General features: G+C 39.8%; 1 protein-coding gene across 1 annotated transcript; it reads right to left on the bottom strand.

Moving 5' to 3' along the window:
* Window positions 1-1847: 1847 nt before the first annotated feature.
* rimkla (ribosomal modification protein rimK-like family member A) lies at window positions 1848-22461 on the bottom strand. The gene is made up of 5 exons (XM_077514606.1): window positions 21723-22461; window positions 10747-10977; window positions 8446-8532; window positions 6998-7201; window positions 1848-2593 (listed from the first exon to the last, which is right to left on the bottom strand). The coding sequence occupies exons 1-5, from the start codon at window positions 21883-21885 to the stop codon at window positions 2091-2093; spliced, it is 1188 nt and encodes a 395-aa protein (XP_077370732.1). The 5' UTR covers window positions 21886-22461; the 3' UTR covers window positions 1848-2090.
* Window positions 22462-27385: the final 4924 nt, after the last annotated feature.

Raw genomic sequence — 27385 nt, 5'->3', positions numbered from 1 at the left:
TTGAAGGTTAGATCCAGGCTGCTTCCCTGAGTTATCGACAAAACGCACAACAATGTCAACACCAAGGGCTACTTTAGTGGAACAAAGTCGCAATTTGATCGCCGCTGATCTAAATCCCTGAAAAATTCATGGGGGGGAAAACAAACAAGAATTGAAAGTATATTCTATTTTGTGTTTGTTGTATATGAAGTTTTTTTTAATTTTTTTTTTTAACAAAAATAATAGATAGTGAAATGAACACCATAATAGCAATTATCACCAAAGTTACATTTAAAAGCACAACAGGGAACTAGCGGGAAGCACAGCAGGTGTGTGAGGTGCAGCATCCTGCCTGATATGTGTTGTATATATTCGTTTTTCTCCAACAATTGTGTGTCATTCTGTGGCAGTGACAGGTCACTTGTTCTTGAGGTATATTTTCTCTTGTAAGGACAAAAAAAAAAGGAAACAAATGCATCTGTTCATCATAAAGTGCTAAACACGAGGGAATTTTTCAAACTTGGCAGACGGCTGCTGCTGGTACAGCTAATTAAAGACACTACATACAAAAACAAAAAGCTCTGCAAATATTTTCAAAATTACAAACAGACAAGCATACTTTATGTACTACTTGAAGCGACTTCAACGTGAGAGTTAAATGCTTTTTGTGTCTTGGGCTTTACATACCATGTGTAAATAGTTCTTGTTTCTTCACTTACACTTTGTTGCGCATGTTGTGCTAAATTGAACGCAAGTAGAAAATGCAGCTGTAAGGGCTGGTGGGGGTGGGAGGGGGTAAACTTCCCTTTTAGACACATTATACATATAACAAGCTCATAAAATTCTAATTTGTGGAATTTTATTTTAGGGCGAGCAAGGCATTCTCTGCTAGTCCAAACACTATCTGAGACACTGACCTACAGATACTTTTTTTTTTTTTAAAGGAGAAGTCAACCTTAAACATTTCCTGACAATAATATGTTATATGTGACCTCACTAGTCAAATTCATTCTGATTAATATTATTTGTGGAATATGAGTTATGAAGTAAAATCCAGCCTTTTTTATCCTTCTCAGGGGGCGGCCATTTTGCCATTTGCTGTGTACTGAAGATGGTGACAGTTGCTCAGGACTCAGGCAACAACCAATCACAGCTCACCTGCTTTTTGAAGCTGAGCTGTGATTGGCTGTTACCTGAGCAACTGTGATGTCATTTTCACGCGACAGTAAGTGGCAAAATGGCCGCTTTCTGATATCGATAACAACTGCTGGATTTTGCTGCTTAACTCATATTCCACTAAAGCAATATTAACCACAATACCAGAGGGGTTGCACAGAACATATTATTGTCAAGGTTTTTTTTTTTTTTTTTTTTACTTCCCCTTTTGTGTCCAATCAGATTTCAGTTGCTATGGCAACCTTATCTGCCTTCACAATCTGTACTGCTGGGTGATGTAGCTCGAATTGTACTAGCATTGGGAATGTTTCTTGAAACAAATTCGCAATGTGTTTGCATGATCATCATCATCATCATCATCTTTAATTCAAGAGTTGATGCAGTACTGTACAATATTTTGGTGAGTACCCCACAAAATGCTTTATTTCCAGTACAGTATTTTAATTTGTTTTTGTCTGTTTAGAATGATGGGTACTGCGTGGTGAGTTCATAATGGCTTTGTAGATTAGTAACCCTCCCCCCCAAAAAATGGTGACCTCGATGAAATTGACCAATATTGCGGGTGGGCGAAAAGTGATGCAACACTGTATTTCTCTCCAAAACACTTGGGAAAACTACAAACTACTTTATTCCACCATATGTGACTCATGTCCCCCCCCCCCCCCCCCCCCCAAATAACCCCCCCAAAAAAATGCAAGGCTTGGGTTAACGCACACTCGAAGCCCATTAGTATGTTAGAACCAAGCAGAAGCAGAGAAAATACTCGAATTAGCCCTTAGGACTGAAAGGGAGTCAGGGGAGCAGCCTCAGATCTTTTGGAGTGAGCTAGTATGAGAAAGAATTTCTGTTTTTGCATTCATCCACATGTATTTGGAAAAGGAATGTGTGTGCGTGTGTGAGTGTGTGTTTGCTGGTGCGCACAGGCGGCTTGCATCTCACTCAGTCAATAGCTTGATCTCGTTGGCGAGCAGCGTATTGAAGTTGTAGGCCGGGTCGGGGAGGTCCGAGCCGGAGGCTTGGCATGGGGGCGACTGGGAGGGCTCGGCCAGCTCGGGGTCGCTCTCGCTGGAAGTGGAGCCCACGCTCATGTTGCACACGGCCTCGGGCAAGGAGCCCCCGACGGCGGGCACAGGGCACACCTCGGGCTCGCTGCTGGTCTCGCTGGTGCTCGACACCACCGACAGCAAGGACATCTTGCGGGTGAGGCGGTTGGGGAGCATGGACAGGGCGTAGTCGGCGACGATGCCCGCCACGTCCATGCCGCACGCCTGGTCGAAGGCGATGAAGCCCACGTTGGCGTTGGCCTCGCACACCACAAAGGAGCCGTTGTTGAGCTGCAGGAGATCGATGCCGCACACGTCCATGCCCAGGATGTTTGACACCTCTGTGGCCAGCTGCTTGCCCTGCTCGCTCAATGGGCACATCATACCCACGCCACCTGGATGTCAGCAATAAAGAAATACATGATAATACATGATTTTTTTACCTCCAAGGATGCCCACTTTTATGCCTTTCTGTTCATCTTATAGTCTCTATCTGTGTTGCAACATGGTGGTGCGGCCATTTTTAAGTCAAGACGCCGAAACAACAGCTCACTATTTTATTTTAATAACCCTGATCTAATAGCCAGGGCGGCACGGTAGTCGAGTGGTTAGCACGTCCGCTTCCCAGTTCTGAGGTCTCCGGTTCGAGTCCAGGCTCGGACCTTCCTGGGTGGAGTTTGCATGTTCTCCCCGTGCCCGCGTGGGTCTTCTCCGGGTACTCCGGTCTCCTCCCACATTCCAAAGACATGCATGGCAGGTTAATTGGGCGCTCCGAATTGTCCCTAGGTGTGCGTGTGAGTGTGGATGGTTGTTCGTCTGTGTGTCCTGCGATTGGTTGGCAACCAGTCCAGGGTGTCCCCCGCCTACTGCCCAGAGCCAGCTGAGATAGGCGCCAGCACCCCCCGTGACCCTTGTGAGGAATAAGCGGTCAAGAAAATGGATGGATGGATGGATGATCTAATAGCCTGTGGAAGTTTTAAATTATATGCTACTAATGTCTCTGATTAATTTAACAACTGTGTTTTGATTTTGTTTTTTGTTTTGTTGTTGTTGTTGTTGTGATGGTCAAGAGGAAATGAATGATGACAAACAAAACTGGAAATGAGTGAGTACATGTGTCTCTATCATGACAATTGTTTAAATATTAGCTGTTAGACTGGGGAACAATTTTGGGGGAAAAAAAATCTGTTGACTGAAATTTTTGTGCTGATTAAAACTAAATGTGGCATTCTGATTCCAAAATTGCAGTTAGTTTATTTTTCTATCACGCCAAGTTTTTTTCTCATTTTCTCATTTCTTCATTATTTTTCATGTGCATAATACCTTTAAAACATTTTTTTTCCACTTGATGTCATCACCTGTGCTGAGGAAATAGGTAACAACCAATCACGGCTCACCTGTTTTATGGGTTTGGTCAACAAACTGAGCCATGAATGGTCGTTAGTCGTTGCCTGTTTCTTCAGCACAGGTTATGTCATCTTCAGTCGACAGTAAGGAGAAAAAAATGTTTTTAAAGGTATTAATTGTTAATGAAAAATAATGAAGTTATTACATTAACAAAATATTAGACAAATAGACAAAATATTATGTTCTTACTGTTGAAAATTCCTCAGAGTCAAGTATCCCTTTAGCTGCCAAATGTAACTCAACAGAAAATGTGTTCCCCATTCTTATTGTTGAGTGAGGAAGGTTAAAAATTGTGCCCACTTTCAACAATTATTTACCATATTTAAGTTTTCATATACCAACTAAGTATTTCTACACTTGTATGACTGACTACATGACTTGTTTGTTAACTCATTCCCTCCCAGCCATTTTCACAGAAGCAGTCCCGTTCGCTTCCGGCTGTTTTACTGGATTTTGACTGATTTTGCAAGGCCCATAGAATATTGTGTTCTATTGCTATAAAAGCATGGAACCAATCAAAAGAAAGATTAAAGTCTCTTCTTTCATCAGGAAAAAAAGTATGTTTCTATCTGTTACCGTTTTGCAGCAATTAGCATTAGAAGATAGATGTTTCATCAGTTTTCACAAATCTATTCAAAATTGTAAGTAATTGAGCTTTTTTTTCTACATGACCCTGGTTGATCTTCTTTGCTCTGCTGCCACCTGCTAGCCGTTTGTGTAATAACTACCATTTCTGCAAACGTTCTTTGCAGTTGAGAGGCTGCATCAAAGCCTTCTGTATGCTGTAGCATAAAAAAACAAAAAAAAAACAACAACAACAACGTATAAATACGTCTTTGGGACACTTAGAACATTTAAAAAAACGTATTTTCACGTTATTGGGAGCAAATGAGTTAAGAATCTTAAAAACATCACAAATGACATCTTAAAAAAAAAAATAATAATAATAATCTTAAAAATATCACTGAGAAAAATCACCTGTATAACTTAGCAAAAGTAAACTTGAACAGATTAACAATTTCCGATCAAATTGAAAGTTGCCCAGAATGGATTGTGTTTAAAATGTAAGATTCTGCTGTGTACTCAAAACTATGAGACAAGAGGATTGATGTAAAATAAATGTAGGGTCATTTAGAACTTATATCGAATGTCACCAGATCCTCATGCAGTCAACAAAATGTCTCATGTAAACACTAATAAACTGATGACAAATGGCCCAAATATGTCACAGCACATTACGACTCCGACTGGACTCCAAACTCTCCTCGCTCTGACAGTGTAAATCACTTGCATAGCTAAGAGGCAGCATCTTGTGGGTAGATTCCGTCTTGTTGATCTGGCCTTGCCTCCAAAAAACATACAATCAAACAGATGGATCATCATGCTTGATACAACAATTGGAAGGATGGTATGACTGTTTCTTATTGTCTTCATAGGAATGCTGAGAGGCAGCTGGTAAATAATTCGATTTGGCACTGATGCAGTCACTGAACAAAATCAGATCAATATTCACCAAGCCTGAACAATAATCAGAACGGGAGAGTTTTCTCCAAGTACATTTTTTTAAACAAATATTTGACTGTGTGAATAATCGATTCTAACAATTAATTTGTTGGTTGTTGACTTTTCCGACCCCTCGGGCGACTATTTTGGAAAAAAAACTACAAACAAGTGAGTTTGAATTCACGCTAAGAAACAAACAACATGAGCCAAAACATTTTGATAGTTTGCTATACACAGAGATAACAATTGAAGGACATACTGTATAATATTGCCTACCTCTCCCAGAACTATGTCACAATTCACAACTCCAAATAGAACCCAGTGCATTATATAAAGTAGCCACGCTTTGCTTGAGGCAACATACAGAGAAGATCTGAAATGGAAAAAAGTGCCAAGTCTTATGGGCTTGCCTTCTTGAAAACACAGAAAAGGTTCCCATATTGGAGCCGGAGGAGAAGCGTAAATAAAAATCCATCATCGTGGCAACTGAACAAAATGAGAACAAATGGGATATTCTTTTTAATTGATCTGTGTTCAGAAATCTAACTCGACTTCAGCTGTACCACTGACAAAGGCACTGAGACATGTCAGAGTAGCGAGTGACTGTGTCCACATGACACTGCTGGGAACATTTTGTTGCTGTTGCTCCCAAAGCGGTTGAGAAAATAACAGAATGAAGATGATCATATGCTATCAAAAACAATGCATTGCTAATTTTTGGTGTTGGTGCATTTAATATAAGAGGACCATGCATGTCGGATTGCTTTTGTGGAGAACATTCAGCGTAGCAGAGCATCTCGGGCAAAGGCGCAAAGTTGAATCACCAGCACAGGAATTGCCTTCAGTCTCTCCTTGACTTCAGCCTCTATCAGAGTTTCAGGAGTACTGCAATTCCGGCTGATAAGAGAGAAGTTGAGGCATGTGGATAAGTCATTTGCACAGAATGCACTGCGCACCAGCAAGCCGTGATACTTAAAACTCCTACACTTGTGGCAGAACTCCACTCTAAAACCACTTCGTGCCATGCATTGTTTTGTGTCAGAGAACCAATGCCTCATTCTTGGATACGCTGATTCTCTTTGCAGCAGCTGTCCCAGTCATAAGTCCATTAAGTCAACAGCATTTCATTTGGCAACGATGCAGATGTGGTCCTCAAGACACCCTTTGTATATGTATCTTGAATTTTTGTCCTTGTTATTAATGAGCACAAACAACGATAAGACACAAACCTAGCTGAATTCACCATGAACTGGGAAGAATGACTTTAAATTTAGATGCAGACCAACCTCCAGCTCTGACTGTAACAGGGTCTGAGTGCCTCTGATTCTGGGATACATCCATCTATCCTCTAGCACCCACAATGGTTGCCCCAAAATCAACAGGAAGTGCCCCAAAATTGAACAGGAAGTGACACAGAAGTGCGCCAAAATCAGTAGGAAGTGACCCGTAAGTGCCCCAAAATTAACAGGAAGTGCCCCAATTTGAACAGAAAATAACCCTTAAGTGCCCCAAAATCAACAGGAAGTGATCCGAAAGTACCACAGAATCACAAAGAAGTGCCCCAAATTGAACAAGAAATGACCCTTGAATGCCCCAAAATCAAAAAGAAGTTTCCCACTGTCCATTTTTCTCATTCCAAAAACCCACAGCTTTCTTAACACTTGGGAATAGACTTTACCAGGTAGTGGAGGAGTGGCCAGTCCCAAACGAAACTTGAAGTACCGGTACTCTGACTAAATCTCATGTCCCCTTGGATTGTGGGGATCCTCAATTCTTTTCCACAGATAACATAAGAACAGTGGAGGATACCTTTTAGAACTGGTCTAGTGCTCTATCATCGCATTGCTGCTGGTACAAGAACATTTGGAAACTGTTGGTTGAAAGCCTACCTAGGGAGCAGTTGCTCTGCATACGTCCGTCGGTGGAGCAGCGTAGCATGGAGCCAATGACCCGGCCGCCCACCAAGACCACGCGTACATCACGCCCATGAGACTCTTTTACATACTCCTGAAACAAGTAGGGGGTGTCATGACGGATCAAGTGGCACAGGTCAGTCAGGTGGTGTTTGTCCCGTGCCAAGAACACAGCCTTGCCTGGATGGGAAAAAAAAAAAAAAAAAAAAAAAAGTGGACAAGGTGCCATGACATTTTTATTAGGCATAACCATTAACCAGACTTTTGTTTTTGACATACAAAAGATTAGACTTTTGAGGAACTTTAAAGTGGTTTGATGTCTTCCTCAAAGCTTCTTTGTTAAATCTGATGACTAAGTCTTTTGTCAGTTCCCCTTCTCTAAACATGGGTTAGGGTGCTTTGCTTAGTGGACTAACAAATGTTTCTCACAGAGGCAAGAAAAAGTCAGTTTTAATTAGCACTTCTTACCAAGGCCTCTGACCCCCCCGGTCCAAAAGCAGGGGCAAATCATGTGAGTGTATGCCCGTGTGTGTGCACGTGTACATGGTGCCGAAGTGACAATCCAAATACGATGACAAGGCAGTACTTGGCTAGCACATCTCAGAGAGAAAGGCATGACGCTGCACTTCACGTGTAGAAAACAAGGCAAGCAAGAAATCACTGCCATAGTTGAGGGTGAACTCATGTCTGGCAATTTGTTCTGTACACAAGCACGAACAATTTTGACATCTACTTCCTTCATTCATTACATTTTTGGAATTCATGTTGGGCCTGAAACTCGTTCGTAAAAATGAAGCAAAGTACATCAACATAGGCCTTTAAAAAAAATATAGTGTTATGATAAGATGACATTATAGGCCAGTGGGAGACTGGAGAGTGGAGAACGAGGAGAAAATATCCGTTAGAAATGTATGGGACGTTTGACCAAACGAGTTCTTCATAGAACTCTCCCTCGCTCTTCTGTCTCCTACTGCCTTCACGTTGAAGAGGGGAAGAACAAGAAACGCAACAAACAGAAAATGTTAGGCTCTGACTAACGGTTGCTTTGTCCAACAATACACCATGATGGCGGCTGGTCCAGCTACTGCCCATTGTTGTTGCACACAATGTCAGAGCCAGTCAAGTGTTGATAACTATGCCAAAGGGCAAAGGGGTCAGCAGACATTGTGGCCGTTTTAGATGGCGCCAAAACATACATAGCTCACTTTGACACCCCCACCAAGAAAATGAAGGAAAACTGTGTTCACTGGGACCAATAATGGTGAACCAAGCAGCAATAAGAGGTACACTTCTGTTCCATTTTTGTTGCAGTACTGAACATTCTGCCAATAAAGTTGATAGAAAGCTGAAGTGAGCTGCCTGCGGCTTCCATTAAACACACATTTGCAAGCCCATTACAGCGAGGCATCATGCATATGTCTTACCTCTGTGGCCACGTGCGTTCTTCACCACCACTGGGTAACCCAGCGGCTCTGCTTCATCAATCATCTTCCGGAAGTTGTCGTGTCCGCCTGAGAAAGACCCACGCGCACACGCAGGCACACACAAGAACAAGATCACACAGGCATGCAACGTGTTAAAATGAGCATCCTTTGATAACAACGTTCACAAATTGCAACTGACTGTGCCAGTAGGGTGGGGGGCGGTGGTGAAACCTGTCGCCATGGCAACAGAAGTGACTCAAAACAGTAGTGTTGTGCTGCTACTAGATGGATGAGATTGGAAGAGAGCGGCTGCTGGAACAGGCTAAAACTACTTTCAGTGCAATTTCGCATGGTGTAAGGCGAAAATGTGCCCAGATAAAATCTAAAAAATATACAAATAAATTGCTAATATTAATAAACATTCTGTCGACCTAGTGTTTAATTCTCTCCTTGTTTTCACATGGCTCACTGCTCAAATCTGGCATCCATTCCATGGAACAGATGTGATCCACTTGGTCACATGGCTTTTTCCAGACACTCTGATTCACATGTTTTCCACCAGAGAGAAAGAGAGAGAGAGAGAGAGAGAGTGAGAGAAAGAGGGAGAGAAAGCAGGGAGAACAAGAGGAGGAGGGGGAGCAGGGGGACAGCTTATTTTATTTTGAAAAGTCATGCGGGGGCACAGGGTCAGGCAGCAGGACTGTTACATAAGATCTGTATCCACTCTGCATGGATTGCCTGGACTACATTGAAGAGAGACCAATGGAATGTAGGCCGAACAACACCCTCTTTCTCTCTGTCTCTTCCGGCCCGAATCAGTGTTTTGCTCTCGTAAAATGTTTGGTTTTCATTTTATTTTGTACAAGGAATGGTGAGACTTGTGCTGTTGCCTGAAATAAGAAAAATTATGTTAAATAAAGCAGGATTCTCTCCATATGAGTGAGCATTCCCAAAGGCACAATTCTTTCATCATTTTAAAAACCTTACTAATTAGTTGAAGACACATGGGAACATCTTTTTGATTGTGTTTCTCATGGTTCTGTTTGACTCTGCAATATTTAACAAAAATCACATTTGATTTGACTGAATGTCCTTAATTGGCTATGGGAAACATTAGCAATTAATAATTTAAATATTTAATTTTCATTGACCTTTTATGTGCAATACATTTTAATTAAATTATTACTTGCGCATATTTATTACTTAGGCATACTTATGACAGATGTTTTCCATATCGTCTTTATTGCTATTTAACTTCTTTGATATTTCTTGTTGTATTGTATTACTTCTTTAGTCTTACTCGATGTTCAATTATCGTATTTAATCTTAATTCTTGTAAATCTTGGGGTATTTTGGGAGACCTGACAATTATCGTAAGTGGAAGAGTGCACAGAGACTCGTGAAAGCACGCTTTCTAAAAACACATTCATTTGGTGACTGAATCGAAAGAAGACGGCACAGTTATCACTGCTCAAATACCATAATTTTTCGACGAGTATCGCAAGACCTCTTCCGTACTTTCGCTTTTCCCATTCCTACGGCGAGTTTTCGTTTTGACACGGTCAATGTGGAGCTTTTTAATTTTCGTATGGCACATGCATTGGCAAAAAGAGGCAGGCCGTACTTGGACTTCAAGTGAAAGTGCGAGTAAGTAAAGTAATTTCTCTCTACTTGTGTGTTACATTATTTTCAGTTTTATGTTGATACGACTTGAAAAGGGCCATATTTCTTATCAAAGGGTCGGACTACCTGGAACATTTTTGGGCCACCTCAATTTCCTATGTTAGGAGCCCGGCTGGCTAAATCTCAAGCCTAGCAGTATTGGTACTCGGTATCAGTGAGTACTCAAAAGGTGAATACTCGTGGTGGTATCGGTCTGAAAGTTGTATTGAACATCCCTAACAAATACATTTCATCGATTTAAGCAGGAATGACAATTTCTCATAAATTGTAATGGAATACTGAGGTATGCTGTCACTGCACTGATTAGATGATCAATAAGTGCGATGGCGTCTGTCCAGGGTCTCACCACTGATCTTAATACAATCTGTGGGAGTCAATAATTGCTTTGACAGACTTCTATTCTGCACCATAAACATCAGAACAAAGGTGGAAGGAAATCAAATCAATCTAACTTGGAGTCCTGTTGAAATGTCTTGTAACAGACAAATGTCTTGGCTAAAAAAAATACAATAGCCTTTCCATCCTGGAAAAGTTGTACATTTGTTATTTTACTTTTTTTTTGTGGACTAAATACGTAATTTGCTACACGTGAGGAAATCACAATGACGCATAGCTTACCATAGGAAAAGGTGTCAGGCAGAGGTATGCCGTGGCCAGCGAGCTCTTGAAAGGTCCAGAACTTGTTGACACAGTTGAGTATGGCCTGAGGACGGTTGATCAGCCGACAGCCCATCTTCTCTAGGTGGCGCAGAACGGTGATGTCGCTGTCTGACTGCACCCATGGCGTGGGCACCCGCACCACCACCACCTGTGGATAAGATGTCACCGTTTCTTGGTCCACTTGGAGGCCTGCAGAGGAACAGATGAGGTATATTCATTCGATGAGAAAAAGTCAGCATGCATTTTTTTACAAGTGAAGCTCAACACTTAACACTTCCAGTGTGGTTCGAGCTTATTAAAAGAATTTTCTTTCTGGCAAGCATGGAAGCACAGACATCATTCAACATCTGTTTTGGCCTCTGTAAACTTGCCACGTTTAAGGAAGAGAGAGAGTGAGTTGTGTAAGGGGCTGGCTGGGGTGAAGTATTGAGGAAGCCATCAGCTCCTGGTGGAAAATGTGACCTTTCCTGGCAGAAGGAGTATGTGAACACGCCACAGTCATCCGTGCCACACAGCTCGAGCTGCCAGTTGGCAGGGTTAAGGACAAGGAAACGGCACTCAGTTACAAGGCTGGCAGTGTTAAGCTGTTTGGAGCCAGCCGTGGCTGATGATATGATTAGCTACAGGCTGTCCTTCTCCGTCTTCTACCCTGTTGTGCTGCCAGATCCTCTCTGAACGTTGGAGAGAAACTTTTTGACTGAAATCCTCATGGCAAATGTTTTTGTATGGTTTTCATCCGTTTGTTCAGGTCAGTCAAAGCATTAACAGATTCAAATTGATTGTCTGGCCTGACAAGAGAGCTGCTTTACTGTGAGCAACACACTGGACGCAGACTCTTTTGTGTTACACATCACACGTCTGACTATGAAAAAAATGGAGGCATGCACTAGGGGCGACTGTTTGGGTGAGTGCCAATAAACAAATCCCACATAATGGGACCTTTCCAACAACCTTAGTGAATGAATTTAGTGTAATAGAAGGAACCGCTTTCAGACAGATGTTACCGAATATGATGTGACGCAACAGATGGGGTGATTCTGTATACGCACGGGTTTCTGCAGGTATCAGCAAATCTAATTTAATGCTTTTTAATCGTGTTTTTAATGCTACTTAAAACGAATTAATTCTAATTAATCCAATTAATTGACATAGAAGTGGACAAATATGGCTACCAAATACAAATGTGGATGTATCTTTCACTTCATTGTTATTTCATAGGAAATCATTCACAAAGTTATTTGAAGTATAAAACGATATACTAAACGGTTAAAAGGAGTGATAGAGTGATAGATTTGTGTTGAGGTAAATTCCTGCCACTAGATGGCATTAGTGTTTCATGTTGGACATTGGTGACAGAAACAGTACATTTATCTCTCTACCAGTCCCCAAAAATGCGTATACTGCATTTGTTTTTTTAACCACATTTATTATTGCTCAATGTTTTATCGTGGTCCCTTTGCACAACAAACATTGTATGTAAAATAAATCATGAACAACAATATTTTTACATCAATTGTGTTAATTTTTTAATGTCTCTGGACATATTTAATGCTTTTCAATGCCATTTAAGCCAAGGCCTTAATTTCAAGCAAAAGCCATTTAATGACTTTCAATGCTTTTTAATGACCCGCAGAAACCCTGTATAAGTGCCACTGGCAACCAATATACTTCTTGTATGACTTGGATTAAATTCCACACAGAGTTCCTGAACTCCTCTGAAGGGAAGAAGCACATTCTTGAACAGATATTTCCTATGTGGTATACTGATAACGCAATCTATCCTTTTCTAATGTCACTTTTGAAGGCCCTTATTGTCTTCCTGTACAGAACCAGTAAAAAGGGGTGTGGTTATGGGGGAGTACAACATTTTATTGCTTTTACAATTCATCATACAGCGGATAACTCCCTTTTACAATATCATTTTAAGAACTTTCTTCGCAATATTTCTGAAAATGAAACATGTCTGTTATGTAATATCAAAGGTTGAGTAGTTTTATTGTATATTAGTGTTATGACAGGTTAGTAAATTTTTGCACTTATGTAACGATGTTTTAGAAATGTTTTCTATATGGTTAATAAAGCTTTCATAATTGTACCTGTTTAATGTACAAAAAGGGAAACTGATATCCTTCGGATGAAACTTGCAGGCGGGCTTTATGAGGACTTAAGATTCCAATGTGGCAAGTTGGCAACATACATTTTTTGAAGAGTGCTCTGCTGGGGCAACAGTACAAGTAGCTGGTGGGGAATACTGGCTGATATTCTTTATATTATTGAGGGCAATTGTGTGCACATTCACAGTACTGTAATAAGAAGGCAGCAGGCAGGAAAGGTCAATGATCTCTTGTGGTCTTAACAACACAGGAGGGGACTAGTGTTGCATGTGAAAGTGTGTGGAAGCCATAAAAACAGCCGCCCCCCTTCTTCTCAAAATCTCTGTACACAAGCAAAAGGATTCATGGTCGACTCTATTCAATACTCTCACACACTGCTCTGATTGTACTGGCACACAGAGCAATGCGAGTGCTGCTACAGTGGGAAGTGTAGAGAGGTGGCATCATAGTGTCGGACAGACACTGTTCTGTGTTTACTGTGCTTTTTTTCTATTTACAAAGGAGCTGTGTCGAGACCAATGAGGCTGGCCATTGATTAATCCTTTTTTTTAATTCATGCGAGGGATCATTTGAATGGACTAGTGGAAAACATTTAAAGTACACATATAATGGTCCACCAATTTTGAGTTACCACATCAAAATTCCAGTTGTGCTTTAGTGACGGGGTGATTTTTTTTATTTTTTATTTTTTTATTGTTATGTTGATATGGTCCACAGATGTTGCTCCAGTTGCAACATAACCCTTGCAACAAGCACTCTGCGCATTCCATTGCAATACACCAACAATCCACAAAGCCATCTCAATATCTTTCCCTTTCATTTTAGCTGAATCGTGGGAGACAAAAGTGGACACTGTTTTGCCAAGAAACAACACATACCAAATTCTGACAAGCAGATCTGTAATATTGCCCCCTTTCAAGATGTGCACTTCGCAGACCAACTGTCACAATCACAATTTCACCCTTGGAATAATGCAGTACAAGTACACTCATTAATTTATTAAGTCTGTATGAATAGAATGAAAAATAAGGAGAAACATAATCATGTGTATTTCTGTAAAATTGCAAAACACTTTTGAATAATTAAGTAGAAAACAGATACAATTTAAATCCCAGGGACATATTTTTTTATGTCTTTTAATACAGTTTGTGTGGTTATGGCTGTGTATTGTGTAACCAATTTCATCTCATGATTCGTCTGTGGCTTATTTTCTTGTATGAACTCATTCAATACCAGCCATTTCCAGACCTTACTTTACCCTCCCACATGGAAAAAGAAAAACACATAAAAGTCATAAAAATACATACCTGGGTTCAAATGCTTGAATTCTTCATCTTGAATGCTAACCCTAACCACACACACGGAGACAAATAAGTATTTTTGTTTCCTTGATATTAATTGAATACACAAACTAGATATTTGCATGCAAATATTTAGGGACTGCAGAACTTCCAACTTGCCAGATCTTATGAGGATGAGAACATCTCGGGGAAGAGGTTGCTATGATGCAGAGGGGCTAGCTTTTCAAAGAGCCAACAACTCAGGATGCAGCTCTCAACAATATGAGTCACAGACAGCTACAAGGTCTTGTTTTCATGTTGTTGCGTGTCATTTGCTGTATGCTCCTGGGTTGTACTTCATCTCCATCAATGTTGGGTATTTCCTCATGAAAAATAATGTGGTGGTGTAAAGTAAGTCGAATTGTGCATGAGGGCATCAAAGCACCACCAATCAACAACGTATACTTTCTTAGTCAAATCATACAAATGATTACTGGCAGAGGCATCATGGTTGACCAAATGACCGCGCCATCTGGTTTGATTTAAAAATTGTCCCTTAGAAAATGGAAATTGACAATCGGTCTGTGCCTACATTAAAGCTGCTCTCTGTAGCAATTTGGCCAAAAATATCTTCACAAAATAGCCTTTTTATGTGACCATTTATGACGGAAGCATCTTCTCAACTCAACTCAACTCAACTTTAGTTATAAAGCACTTTAAAACAAGCATTGCTGTATACAAAGTGCTGTACATGAAACAGAAATCTGTCATGCAGTAAAGAATAAGATGAGAAAACAAGAACAAAGCAAACATTTTAAGCATTTTAGCTGTTCACAATGGGTACTCCTGCAAGACTCTGGCCAATAATTTTCAGACTGGATTCGGGTTTGAGTTTGTGGATATGACGTCATTTGCTCATTGTGTACAGTGTTCCCTCGCTATAATGTGGTTCACTTTTCGCAGTATCGTTGATTTTTTTTTGTGTGCAATTTCGCATGATTTTTTATTTTTTTTTTACAGTAATGTACCTATTTTATAAAATTTATGATGTTTTGAACATTGAGAATATTTAAACAGGGGAAAAATGTAAAAAAGGTAAATGCCTTGATGATAAAAGTGTATGAACTGTGTGGTGAGCGGTTTTAGAGCCTTGAAGCGATACTTGACTCATTGAACAATTTTCAGCAATGAAAAGTTAATATTTTGTCCAGAATGAATTTGATAACTTCATTATTTTTCATGTACAATTAATACCATTAAAAAGTATTTTTTCTCCTTGCTGTTGACTGATGATGACATCACCTCTGCTGAGGAAGTAGGTAACGGCCAATCATGGCTAACATGTTTTCTGACCTGTAATTGGTCATTACCTACATCCTCGGCACAGGTGATGTCATCATCAGTCGACAGCAAGCAGGAAAATTACTTTTTAAAGGTATTAATTGTACATGAAAAATAATGAAGTTACCACATTAATTATCGACAAAATATTAACTTTTTACTGCTGAAAATGGCTCAATGAGTCAGGTATCCCTTTAAAACATTTACATTCGGGTTCGCATTGCGAATGTCACAGCTCACCTTTTTTTCTGGGTTTGGTCATGTGACGTGCAAATCTGGAGGAAATTTGATGTTAATTTCAGTCGACAGCAGGGGGCACTGCTACATAAAATGTCAGCCTCCAAACAGATGGCTTAATCGGCATAACCCCAAACCCTAACCCTAAAATTAACTCAACTCAGCTCAACTCAAATACCTGACAATGACATTGATAAGTGACAACAAGCATAGCAGCCAACAAATTATGGAAATATATTATACTGCTAATCGTGTGAAGGACATTTTACAACATTGTAAGTCTTTAAATTGGTACAAAATTGTACTGGAAGATCCCTGTGTTCATTAATAAATACATGGTGACAAAAACATAATCTCGAGTCTGCTTCAGGCCTATTGTGTGAGATTATGTACTCAGTACATTGTACTGTATGTTGCAGAATGACATTGACGGCACATTTTGGCATTGGGGATTTCTCATCGGAAGGGACTGCTTTGAGTAACAAAAGTATATTTATTAAGGATATTATGTAATATAAATGTTGTGTGTTGGTTGCTGTTAATAATCATTCCCGTCTGTCATCTGACGACATAAGGGTGATGCATTTGTCATCAATTCTGAGCTGCACTTCTCCTCGGATGGCCGTCTAAACAAATCACGAGATGTGAAATGCCTCTCGCCCTGCTGAATGCTGGATATGTCTGCGCATGGCTTCAGGAAGATCATTATTAGTAGCCAAAAGCTAAGGATAGGTACATGTGTATTTTCATGAGTTCTCCTGGCATCAAATTGAAACAATTAACAGCAAAGTGAAACTCAAAAATGTGGCCAGTGAAAGATAAATCATGAGCTTGCAAGTTAATGTGTTATCAGTGACAGCATTGTGACCAAACCTAAAACAGATATCAACTTTTAGTAGATTAGGATGGCTAACTTGTGGAAACCAGTACATCGGCTGACATGTGTTGCGTGATTAACTGACATTATACAGACATGAAAATATAGTTATGCATAGGAAGTTACATGTGGAACAAATTTGTTTTCTGTCAGGCAAAAAAAAAAAAAAAAAGGATTCCTAATAATGTCGTGTGTTGTGTACATATTAGTCACACCAAGTAACATCTCGATGCCAATTGCTGCGGCCTATTTGAATTCCTGGAACGTTGCATCATCTGCATCAGCTGTGCTGCCTGCTCAGTTCTTTAATCCGGCTCACAGAGCATTTACGTCAAAAGTGTTGTAATTGTTGGACTAATTTAGCTGATTATTCCTGAGATTAATTTATTAATAATTTGTATTTTACTCGTTACACATTACATAATTCATTAATTGATTTATTGTAAATACAGATGTAAAATGAACAATTTTACATCTTACATTTATGATTTTTTATTCAATATATTAAATAATTAAAAAAATACTCAGGATATAATTAAATTAAAATGATAATTAGTTTTATTATTAAAATAAAACCCACCCTTAATGCATGTCCATGATATAGGTAAGAGAGGATATTACCCAAAGCTACATCATGTAATGCAATGCAAAACTGAAGACCCCAGTGACAAAGTAAGATTACTCCAAGCACACCCAATCCATTCATGGGCTGGTAATCTGTGGTGTCAGAGCTAATGAGACATTTGCTGTGTGCGCCTGTAAGGATTACAGGTAACCTGCTCCAGTTGTATGCATACAGGTCTAGACGGTGCTCCATTTGGCTGTGAATAACCAAGCTAAACTGTACCACAAGTAGCTTTGCCAAACAGATTATGTTGTTTGTTTGTGTTCTACTTACAGTCTTTCAAGTTTCTATTATGTTAGGCGGAAGGTAATCTTCAAAGGAGATCTATCTCCTGTAATTTTTGGAAAGACACACAAAATTGATTATACCAAGAAAAAGTAATACTGAATGGTTTTCATTCGATCACAATGTACCCGATCTTAAAAAGGCTAATTTATCCATCTGGTTTTGACCTGCTTGAATCAGTTAGATACAAAAGTGGAATTTTACACTCAATCACCGATTGGTTGGATTTATCCAAACACTTTCACATCAGACACAAAAATGTGCTATTGTCAGAAGTTATACGAAAGGTGGAACACCAACACGTTCAGGATGGTGTCAATCTAGGATTTGTTCAGCTTTCAAAACAATTTTAGATGTTGATATTTGAATCAATTCTCTGTTGTCTTACGAGTTAAGGCAGTGGCCAAGGAAACCTCTCATTTTCAAACATTAACTGTCATACAAGATTAAGTAAGTAAGTAAGTACATAAGTAAGTAAGTCAGTGAGTAAGCAAGCAAGTAGATAGTAAATATTAAACGATAACATACTGTAAAACATCTAAACACTTTCTCACACACTGTTAACAACTGACGGCAAGTACTATACAGTAGCATTTTTGTATCGTAGCGCAGCGGCTAACGAGGGAGCACACATTTTTGTAATCCTCTTCGGACACCCCATTTGACTATGTATGTTCTGTTCAACATCTTCTCCCAAGTGTCAAGCTGTGCCAATGGTTGGAGACATCCTTCAAGTGCTAATTGAGACACATTCACATCTATCATCCGGTGACACTCGTCCACTTTGCACTGTGCTGACGAATTCCATGCGTGTCTGTTGGGTGGGATCCTACTGCCACCATCACATGATAAAGTAGGGCTGGGTATTGCCGCAAACCTCACGATACGATACGTATCACGATACAGGGGTCACGATACGATACATACCGCAATACACAGTGTCCAATCACTGGTGAGCTATTTTTGCATTAATTGAAGGCAATTAACTTCAAAGACGCTGCTGGTTTTTATTTTTTAGGTACAACGCAAGCTGCAAAGGCAAACGTTAACTGCCTTAAAGTTAACGAGCAATATCGATTCTGACACCTGTGTATCGATACGTGTATTGTAATGAGGCCCGCAATGATATATTGCCATATTGATTTTTTGAGCACACCCCTATGATAGAGCACGTCAAGGCTCTGAAATATGGTTTTATAATACAGCGGACACCCGCATAGTTTGGGCTTCGGCGATTTTCGCTTTTTTTTATTTATTTATTTTTTTTAACCTATCCTCAGTTATTCACAAAAAAAACCTCACCTATCGATTTTCTCTAACGTGGCACATTAAGTTTGAGAATGTTTATTATCAAGGCAAAATACTGTGATTTATGTATGGCATTTATTGTATTGAACCATCTCATTAATTGGGGATTAAAAAGAAAAACACATCAACCTTACTGTCAGCCGTAAACAGCCACGCCCCTCACCACAAAAAAAAGAAAAGAAAAAGAAAATCAAACTACCGGTAGTTGTTCGTTCAGCCAAACTTCTGCAGCGTAAGGCACAAGGTTGTTAGCAATATAATACAACACGTTCAGACTTACATACAAATTCATGAACGCCATTTCCATAGGAGTGGCTCTAACTGCTGTTAACTAAGGATCCCCTGTACATTAAAAACAATACATTTGCTTTATTGTTTTTTGATGGCGACCTGGACACAACAAGAAATTGTATGTCCTAGGGTGACAAAAATTAGAGACTCACATATCAAGAACAGGGATTCTCAAAATTCTTGTAAGCACCCCTTCATAATGCTAATACCAATTAAACATGATTACCATTTTCATCCCAAAATGCCGTGTATATTTTCTCAACCTAAATATTCAGGACTTGTTTGTGGAATACCTGAAGTCAAAGTCATTAAATTAATTACTTATCCATAGCCACTCGTTGATATGCACCGATTCCACTAACAACATGGCTGAAGTGAACAGCTACTTTTCAAAAGTAATCAGCTGACAACTTAGCAATTTGGTCACTATCCTTTTCTGACCACTCTAGTGACATTTTTAAAAGTCGATTAGTGAGTTTAAATTATGCTAAAAACAGACAAATGGAATGGAAAATCATTCACATTCTTTTCTGTATGATGAGAAAAGATCCCGTTGGAAGACAATCACAGACTCAATTGTGCAAAACATATTCCAAACACAGTCGAGTTGCAAAAGCAGTGATTTATGACATGTCTTTGGACCTGAAGCATGTGCTTCAAATTCACAAATATTTTGCAGACACTTGTACAACTCATACAGTAAAATGAGCGCGAGAAAGACATGTTGTGCATATTCATGGATGTCAGCTTTATGTTATATGTCATTATCATCGGGGCCCACTTGTTCAAAATGAAATTCCCTTTGGCCTAGCCATCTTAAATATGTCCCACTTGATTAAATCAATTTTAATGGGGTCAGTCTGCTCCGGATCCAAATTTTTTTAAATTACAACATCCGGGAAAAAAAAAAAAAGATTGCTATAAATTACACTTAATATCACATTGGAGGGTACTTACGGTCAGGAGTTTATTTTATTTATTTATTTTATGGGAGACTAGCCATCACTCAAAGATGATTTGATGACATAAAAAGCACAGGAAATACCCCATTTCTGGCATTTGCCCCAAAAACAATAACACAAAACAAATATACATTCCATGTCCTTTAAATATTAACTTTAATTTACAACCTTGAAAGATAAGATAAAAAAAAAAAAAAAAGTAGTAGTTGAGGTACTTTGCATTCCTCAACACGAAGTCAATTATTTTATTTATACTTCAATGGTCTTTGGAGTTAACACTAGGGGTGTTGGGAAAAAAAAATCGATTCGGCAATATATCGCAATACTAAAGCACGCAATTCTCGAATCGATTCAATAGGCAGCCAAATTGATTTTTTAACATCTATTTTTGATGAAAACGTCTGACTTTCACACCTTAAGCATGTAAGAATGTTATATTAATGGAGCATTAAGCCTTAATATTTTAGTTCAATGCTGTTCTACTATGAAAAAAGGTTACAACCTGTTTGTTAAATACAGTGGCTCACAGTTATAAAACTGAAGTTTGAGATCAATAAATAATACATTTTCATACAGATTTTACAGTGTACATGTACAAGTTTACTGAATGGTATTTTCTAAATTTGAGTAAAAAAAAAAATCGCAATAGTCGACTTCTAAATTCATATCAGGATTAATCGGTATTGAATCGAATCGTGACCTATGAATCGTGATCGTATCGTATCGTCGGGTACTAGGCAATTCACACCCTAGTTAACACCTTTATAATTTCAACTGTATGGTTTGAAAACCAGTTGAAAAATATCAACACAATTGTGTATAAATTTATTTATTAGACCAAATATAATTTAATTTAAAACAACCATTATGACTGAAATCCATCCATCAATTATCTGAACCAGACCCTAAATCCACCTAACTACTGCGATCAGAATAATCCAGATTTTCAGGATCAAAGAAGATACTCCAATCCTACTTAAAAACTTGTGAACATCACAAACTGGGGGTTTGAACCATATCTAATCTGATTTCAGAATCAAATTTGGTTTTGAATCGAACAAGATATTTTCAATAATTGAGTCCAAAATCCGTTCAGATTACCTCAGAGCTTTTAACAGGCCAATTATTGCTTTCAAATGACTGGACCCCAGTTTGAGAACCACTATCTAAAAAGAAATGGATGGATGGAGTTTGAATCAGCTGCCTGTCGTCGTGGACGTGGAGGGAAAACAATATAGTGTGACCCCTTCTCCTCCCCGATTTCCCACAGCACAATAAATACCGTACGTAAACCACAGCGAATTTCCACAACGCGACGTACAAGCAAAATGATATTTCTGATTTGATTCATAAAGGCCTTTGTTCCGAGTCGCGGCCACAAGAAATCTCATTAGCTACAGCCAGCATCCCCTCGGTGACGAGGCGCTGGGAAAAGTAGGTTAGGCGGTCACACATTTGCTTTCATTCCGCCTCCTTTCTAGCAGGCGTACAATGCTTGCCCGCGAAGCCCCCTCGGTCACTAAACAACTGTTAGCAATTAGCATCGACCTGAAGTAACCGCTTGAAACAAAGAATCACAACTGAATATTACAACAATGTTTTAAATGCATTTACCTAATTGTCCCTCGCTGATGGTGAGGACGATCTGATCCATGAGAAGAGAACGGAATTCCACATCCTCCTCCGCGCAGCGTTCCTTCAATGCCCGGAGGATCTGAACTTGGGGGTACTCCTGGCTGATACGTCGGTCGGTCACGAACCAAAGGCGGGAGCACATTACGGAAGGCTCGTGGTCTCCCGCCCCCCTCCCCAAATAAAAGTAAGTCCAAAAGAGTTGTAGCTGCTGCGCTGGTGGGGAGGAGGGAGGCGGGGGACGCCGGGGGTTGGGCAGCAGTGGAAAATAGCACTGAGATGCTCACACAATGGAGACCTGGCGCGGGTCGAATCACGACCAACCAGCTAGGACGAAGACTCTTTATCACCTTTGTTTCCCCTCATTTGCCGCCATTCAGCAACGCCAAGACCGCAAATGCCGCCCGCGTGAACTTGTCCTTTTAACCGAGCTACGGCCTTGTGGCACGGAACAAGCTCGCCACACGGCGTTTCCGGAGCCTCAGCCGAGTGATGAACTTTCCCCGAAAACGTAGCCTAGGACGCCGCGACTCGCACATTCGTCGGATACCCCTCCAGGGCTGGCCTCCGCGGTGCTCCGTGGGCTGCTATCCACACAGTACTAGTGCTGAAAGTGCACGCCGCTTTATTGTCGTGGAGACAACCCGAACGCGAAGTGTATACAACTCCGCTCCTCCTCGTGCACAGCCAGGGCTGGTCCCAAAATAAATATGATGGAGAGGCCGTCATCCAATCACAAGCCGCATCTAGCGTCCTTGGCCAACGGTCCAAGGGAAGTGTGGGCGTGGTAATGCTATTCAGACCAATGAGATGCGTTTGCGTCACAAGGAGGCCGAGCCTAGTTGAGGGCGCGCAACGTTAAGGCGTCAATCAGTGCGTGAAGGCTCCGGCGCGCGCTCCACCTCCAGAACCGGTTCAGACCAGACATCGCGGTCAGACGAGGATTTGGCCAAAGAATCGACGTTGCCTCCGCCGCCACAGGCAGGAAATCAAAATGCAGTCGACGTAATGCACATTTGCCCAGGTCGTTGCCTTTTGAAGCCAAGAACTTCAAATGATATTTTATTACGTAAAGGCGTTTGCATGCAAGCATGCGGAGAAGGCAAACGGGCTCGACTTTATATTTATTTATTTATTTATTTGACTGTTAACGCCCCAAAAACAGTAGCTACGGAGAATCGTAAGGGCCAAAAGGGGATCATGCTGGTATAAAACCGCTGCGGAGGAGGCGGGGGATGGACCAAGCCTTGCACATCGTTCCTTCTTTCCACAGAAATTTTGCTGCAGGTGCAACATCGCTTCATCTTTGTTGTGTCATCGAAATAACGACCAAGTATATAGCTTATGCTTCTGTCAAGTTCTTAATGAAACATGTTTTGGTTCTATTGAGGGACTACTAAGTGGTCTGCGCATTGCACAACACCAATGTAAAAAACGCTCATCATACGTCGTTTTCTGATGAAGCACATCAACATTTCAAACAGCTTCCTTTGTGTGCGTCGCAACCCTAGACGTTGTAACGGTTTTGTTTCAGACTACAGCGTCCTCTGGTGGTCATTTTACAATTTACAGTAGGTGCATGCAGCAGTGTGAAAGTATTTCCTTTCTTCTGACATGCTTACTTTTTTTTGTTTTTTTTTGTTTAGATCACAAATAAATGTAAATATCAGACACAGATAAATAAACAGAAGTAAACATATAAATGTTTTGTCATTATTATCATTATTATTATTATTATTATTATTATTATTATTATTATTATTATTATTATTATTTTATTTTATTTTTCCTAGGAGAAAAATGTTCAAAGCTACCTGGCCCTGTGTGAAAAAGTACTTGCCTCTTAAACATAATACTGTAACTGTTTGTGCCACCCTCAGCAGCAACAAATGAAATCAAGTGTTTTCGATAATTGGCAAGAGCCATTCACATCTCTGGGGGGTGGGATATCAGCATTTGGATCAGATTCATGTCGAGACTTTACCAATATCGTAATTGTTATTTATTTATTGATTTATTTATTTTCAACCCATTCAGAAGCTGACTTGGTGTCTTTTGGATCGTTGACCCACAGCAGAAACCAAATGTGCTTCACTTTAATGTCACAACCTGACTGCCAAACCTCAGTATTTTCAACTTGCATCCAGGAAATATCCTAAAAATGTTTTCTAATATTATGATGGAATGAAACTTTAAAAAGGCAGTTTTCCATACCACATTGAAAAGCAGCTGCATATCAGTTTATGGAGTGAAAATCATCAGTGGTTGTTGAAGAAATTAAATGCTGACCATTACCATTTAAAAAGAAGGTTCAAGAATGGAATATATGTTCGTGCTGTCAAAGTTAAAGATTTAACGCATTAACTCTGCAATTAAAGCTTTAACTTAAAGCTTTAACTTTGACAGCATTAATTAAATCCATCCATCCATCCATTTTCATGACCGCTCATTCCTCACAAGGGTGGCAGGGGGTGCTGGCGCCTATCTCAGCTGGCTTTGGGCAGTAGGCGGGGGACACCCTGGACTGGTTGCCAGCCAATCGCAGGGCACACAGAGACGAACAACCATCCACACTCACAAGCACACCTAGGGACAATTCGGAGCGCCCAATTAACCTGCCATGCATGTCTTTGGAATGTGGGAGGAGACCAGAGTACCCGGAAAAAACCCACGCGGGCACGGGGAGAACATGCAAACTCCACCCAGGAAGGCCAGAGCCTGGACTCGAACCGGAGTCCTCGGAACTGGGAGGCGGACGTGCTAACCACTCGATCACCGTGCCGCCCATTAATTAAATCTTGCAGTCAAATTTAAGGCGTTAACTCTGGAGATTAATTTGAATTCTTTCAAGTGTGGAAAAATAATTAACTTAGTTAAAATGGGTAGATAGATGGATAAACTCGATTTTTCCTGTCGTGGCCTATAACGTACATGTGCACCCAAACTTGGAAGAATTACTGGCAGGAAGATGGATAAAACACATATTTGTTTGACTTGCTTGCCGCTTGTTGAAGAATTCTTAAGTAATTGCCTCCTTTGGAAAACCAAATTCAAATAGCATATTAGTTGTACTTCTCTGGCGTATCATTGCAGAGCAAAATACCCTGCTGAAGTTACCGCCAGTGCTTCTAGAGTGTGGTGTGGCAGAACTAAACCCGTAAAGGAGAATTTTTTAGAATAGTTTCTATGAAAATAATATAAAATGCTTGTAAAGTTTTTGATTGTTTTGTTCAACAGTTGTATTTTACTAGAAAAATGTTTTCAATGCTAAATTTATTTTAAAATTAAAAGTTTATTATTCAAAGAGTCTCTGAATGTAAAGATACTTTCTATTTCATGATTTTACATTGATGCTATAGCATTTTCAAATGTCCTTATAATCCAGTAGAGGGCAATACCGAGTTGTCTTAAACACACGTACACACACAACGCACTCACATACAAAATATTGTTGCATATTTTAGTTGATCTCTTAAAGTAAATGACAGGCAGCCACACTGAGTGTGAGTCCCAAATACAGCGGGTTGGACTCAGGAAAGGCCACAGTCTGTAAATCCTAAACCAAATACTTTGTTCAAAACGCCAATCCACAATAGGCGAAAGATGGAAAGCAGGGACATGTTTTGCGTATCATAATAGAGCAGTTTCAGATATAGCCTACTTCAGGTTGACTAAACAGTATAACTGCATCATCACAGTATATCATAGTGAAACAGATGCAACCTTGAAGGCTACATACAGTCACATTTGAGCCTGAGACAAAGTGAAAAAAAGTTTTGAAAGGATTTCGTGATAACAGCAGCACTTATTTTGGTCTCATTTTGGTATTTTGACCTTGCATTTCACATTGGCATTAGCTTCTCCTTTTTTTTTTTTTTCTGAAAAAAAGAAAAAAAAGGCATTAGCTTCTCCATCTCATGTTCTCTCGACTTGCTCAGTGTGTTGCATGCTTATTCTTCATCCTCCTTTGGTGATAGCGCTACTTGCTATAAGTGTTGTTTATTTTCTTTTTATTATTTGGATGCTAGGATTGGATATGTATAGGAGAGGATCACACCGCTAGCTGGTGGCAAAATGTGCCAATTGACAATTCTGAACATCTGGGCAAAGAAAATGCTTCCTTTATATTGTATTGCTTTTACCTTTGGCTATCATACAAACCAGGCAGTGTTATAGTAGTCAAATGACATTTCATCACATTTTAAAATCGACACTTTCTTAACCATCTTGGAGCTGACTGGTTAGCGTGACCTGTCCACAAGTGGCCTGCTGCTTCTGACTGGTGACTTGGCTAAACATCAGGCTATTTTCTTTGTCCTGATATAGAGCCTATTGAACATCTGTGGAAGGAACTGTAACATGCACTAACACTTTGTAATTGCACCTATTTCATGAATCATATCTTTATATTGCTCTGTAAGTGTGAGTCTTGTCATTAGACTTGTATGACACTAACAAAGAGTGATATTGATTGTTATTGATTTGAGTGATTGCAGAATGTACAATACATATTAAAAACAGTTAGCTTTCTAGCTAGTCAGAACCCCCCATCCGTCCGTCCGTCCATCCATCCATCCATCCATCCATCCATCCATCCATCCATCCATCCATCCATCCATCCATCCATCCATCCATCCATCCGTCCGTCCGTCTGTCCATCCATCCATCCATCCATCCATCCATCCATCCATCCATCCATCCATCCATCCATCCATCCGTTTTCTAGTAGGATCATGGGAAAGATGCATCTTACCCTAGCTGACTTATGGTTAAGATGTTGGGTATATCCTGGATTGGAAGTGAGCTGGTATAGGCTCCAACTCATCCCAGTGAAAGACAGACAGAACAGTAGATGTATCGAAGAATCAATGACCAAAAAACAGAAAATAGCACACGACTTAATACATAGACTACATACATACATTACTAACATTTTGATAATATACAATATTAAATGAGTGACTGGAGATTGAGGCTATGTTGTAAGAGTAAGCTAGCAGCCACGTTAGCACATTTACTGTTAACGTAGTGGAACATTGAGATGATGCTGATGATTATTTATAATAATAATAATAATAATAATAATAATAATCCATGTTCTTAACTACTCAATCCTCACAAGGGTCGCCTATCCCAGCCGTCTTCGCGCCATAATAATAATAATAATAATGGCAATAATAATAATAATAATAATAATAATAATAATAATAATAATAATGATGATGATGATGATGATGGTGATAATGATAAAAAAAAAAAAATAAAAAAAAAAAATAATAATAATAATAATAATAATAATAATAATACTGCAATTGGTTTGCAACCAGTTCAGGGTGTTCCCGCCTACTGCCCGAAGCCAGCTGGGATAGGCTCCAGCACCCCCCGCGGCCCTTATGAGGAGAAAGCGATTAAGAAAATGGATGGATGGATGAATAATAATAATAATAATAATAATAATAATAATAATAATAATAATAATAATAGTTCGTATTATTGCTATTGTTATTCTAATTATATTTCCCTCATCACAAACGTGTGACTTCATGAATATTAGGGACTAGATATTTTGATGTGCCATCATCTTTCCCATGGAGGTGTATGAATTCATCCAGTCCGTGCTGCGGCTGGCGTTGCAAGTAGTTCCG

Source organism: Festucalex cinctus, chromosome 2 (genome assembly GCF_051991245.1).
Source record: "Festucalex cinctus isolate MCC-2025b chromosome 2, RoL_Fcin_1.0, whole genome shotgun sequence".
Lineage (NCBI taxonomy): Eukaryota > Metazoa > Chordata > Actinopteri > Syngnathiformes > Syngnathidae > Festucalex > Festucalex cinctus.
The sequence above is the reverse complement of the archived record's forward strand: the minus strand, read 5'-3'. Positions and strand labels throughout refer to the sequence as shown.

Coding starts and splice junctions, on each gene's coding strand:
- rimkla (XM_077514606.1), bottom strand. CDS start 21,885: ATGTGCTCCCGCCTTTGGTTCGTGACCGACCGACGTATCAGCCAGGAG. Junction 10,978..21,722: donor CATCAGCGAGGGACAATTAG/GTAAATGCATTT, acceptor GTTCCTCTGCAG/GCCTCCAAGTGGACCAAGAA. Junction 2,594..6,997: donor GCAGAGCAACTGCTCCCTAG/GTAGGCTTTCAA, acceptor GCTGACATCCAG/GTGGCGTGGGTATGATGTGC.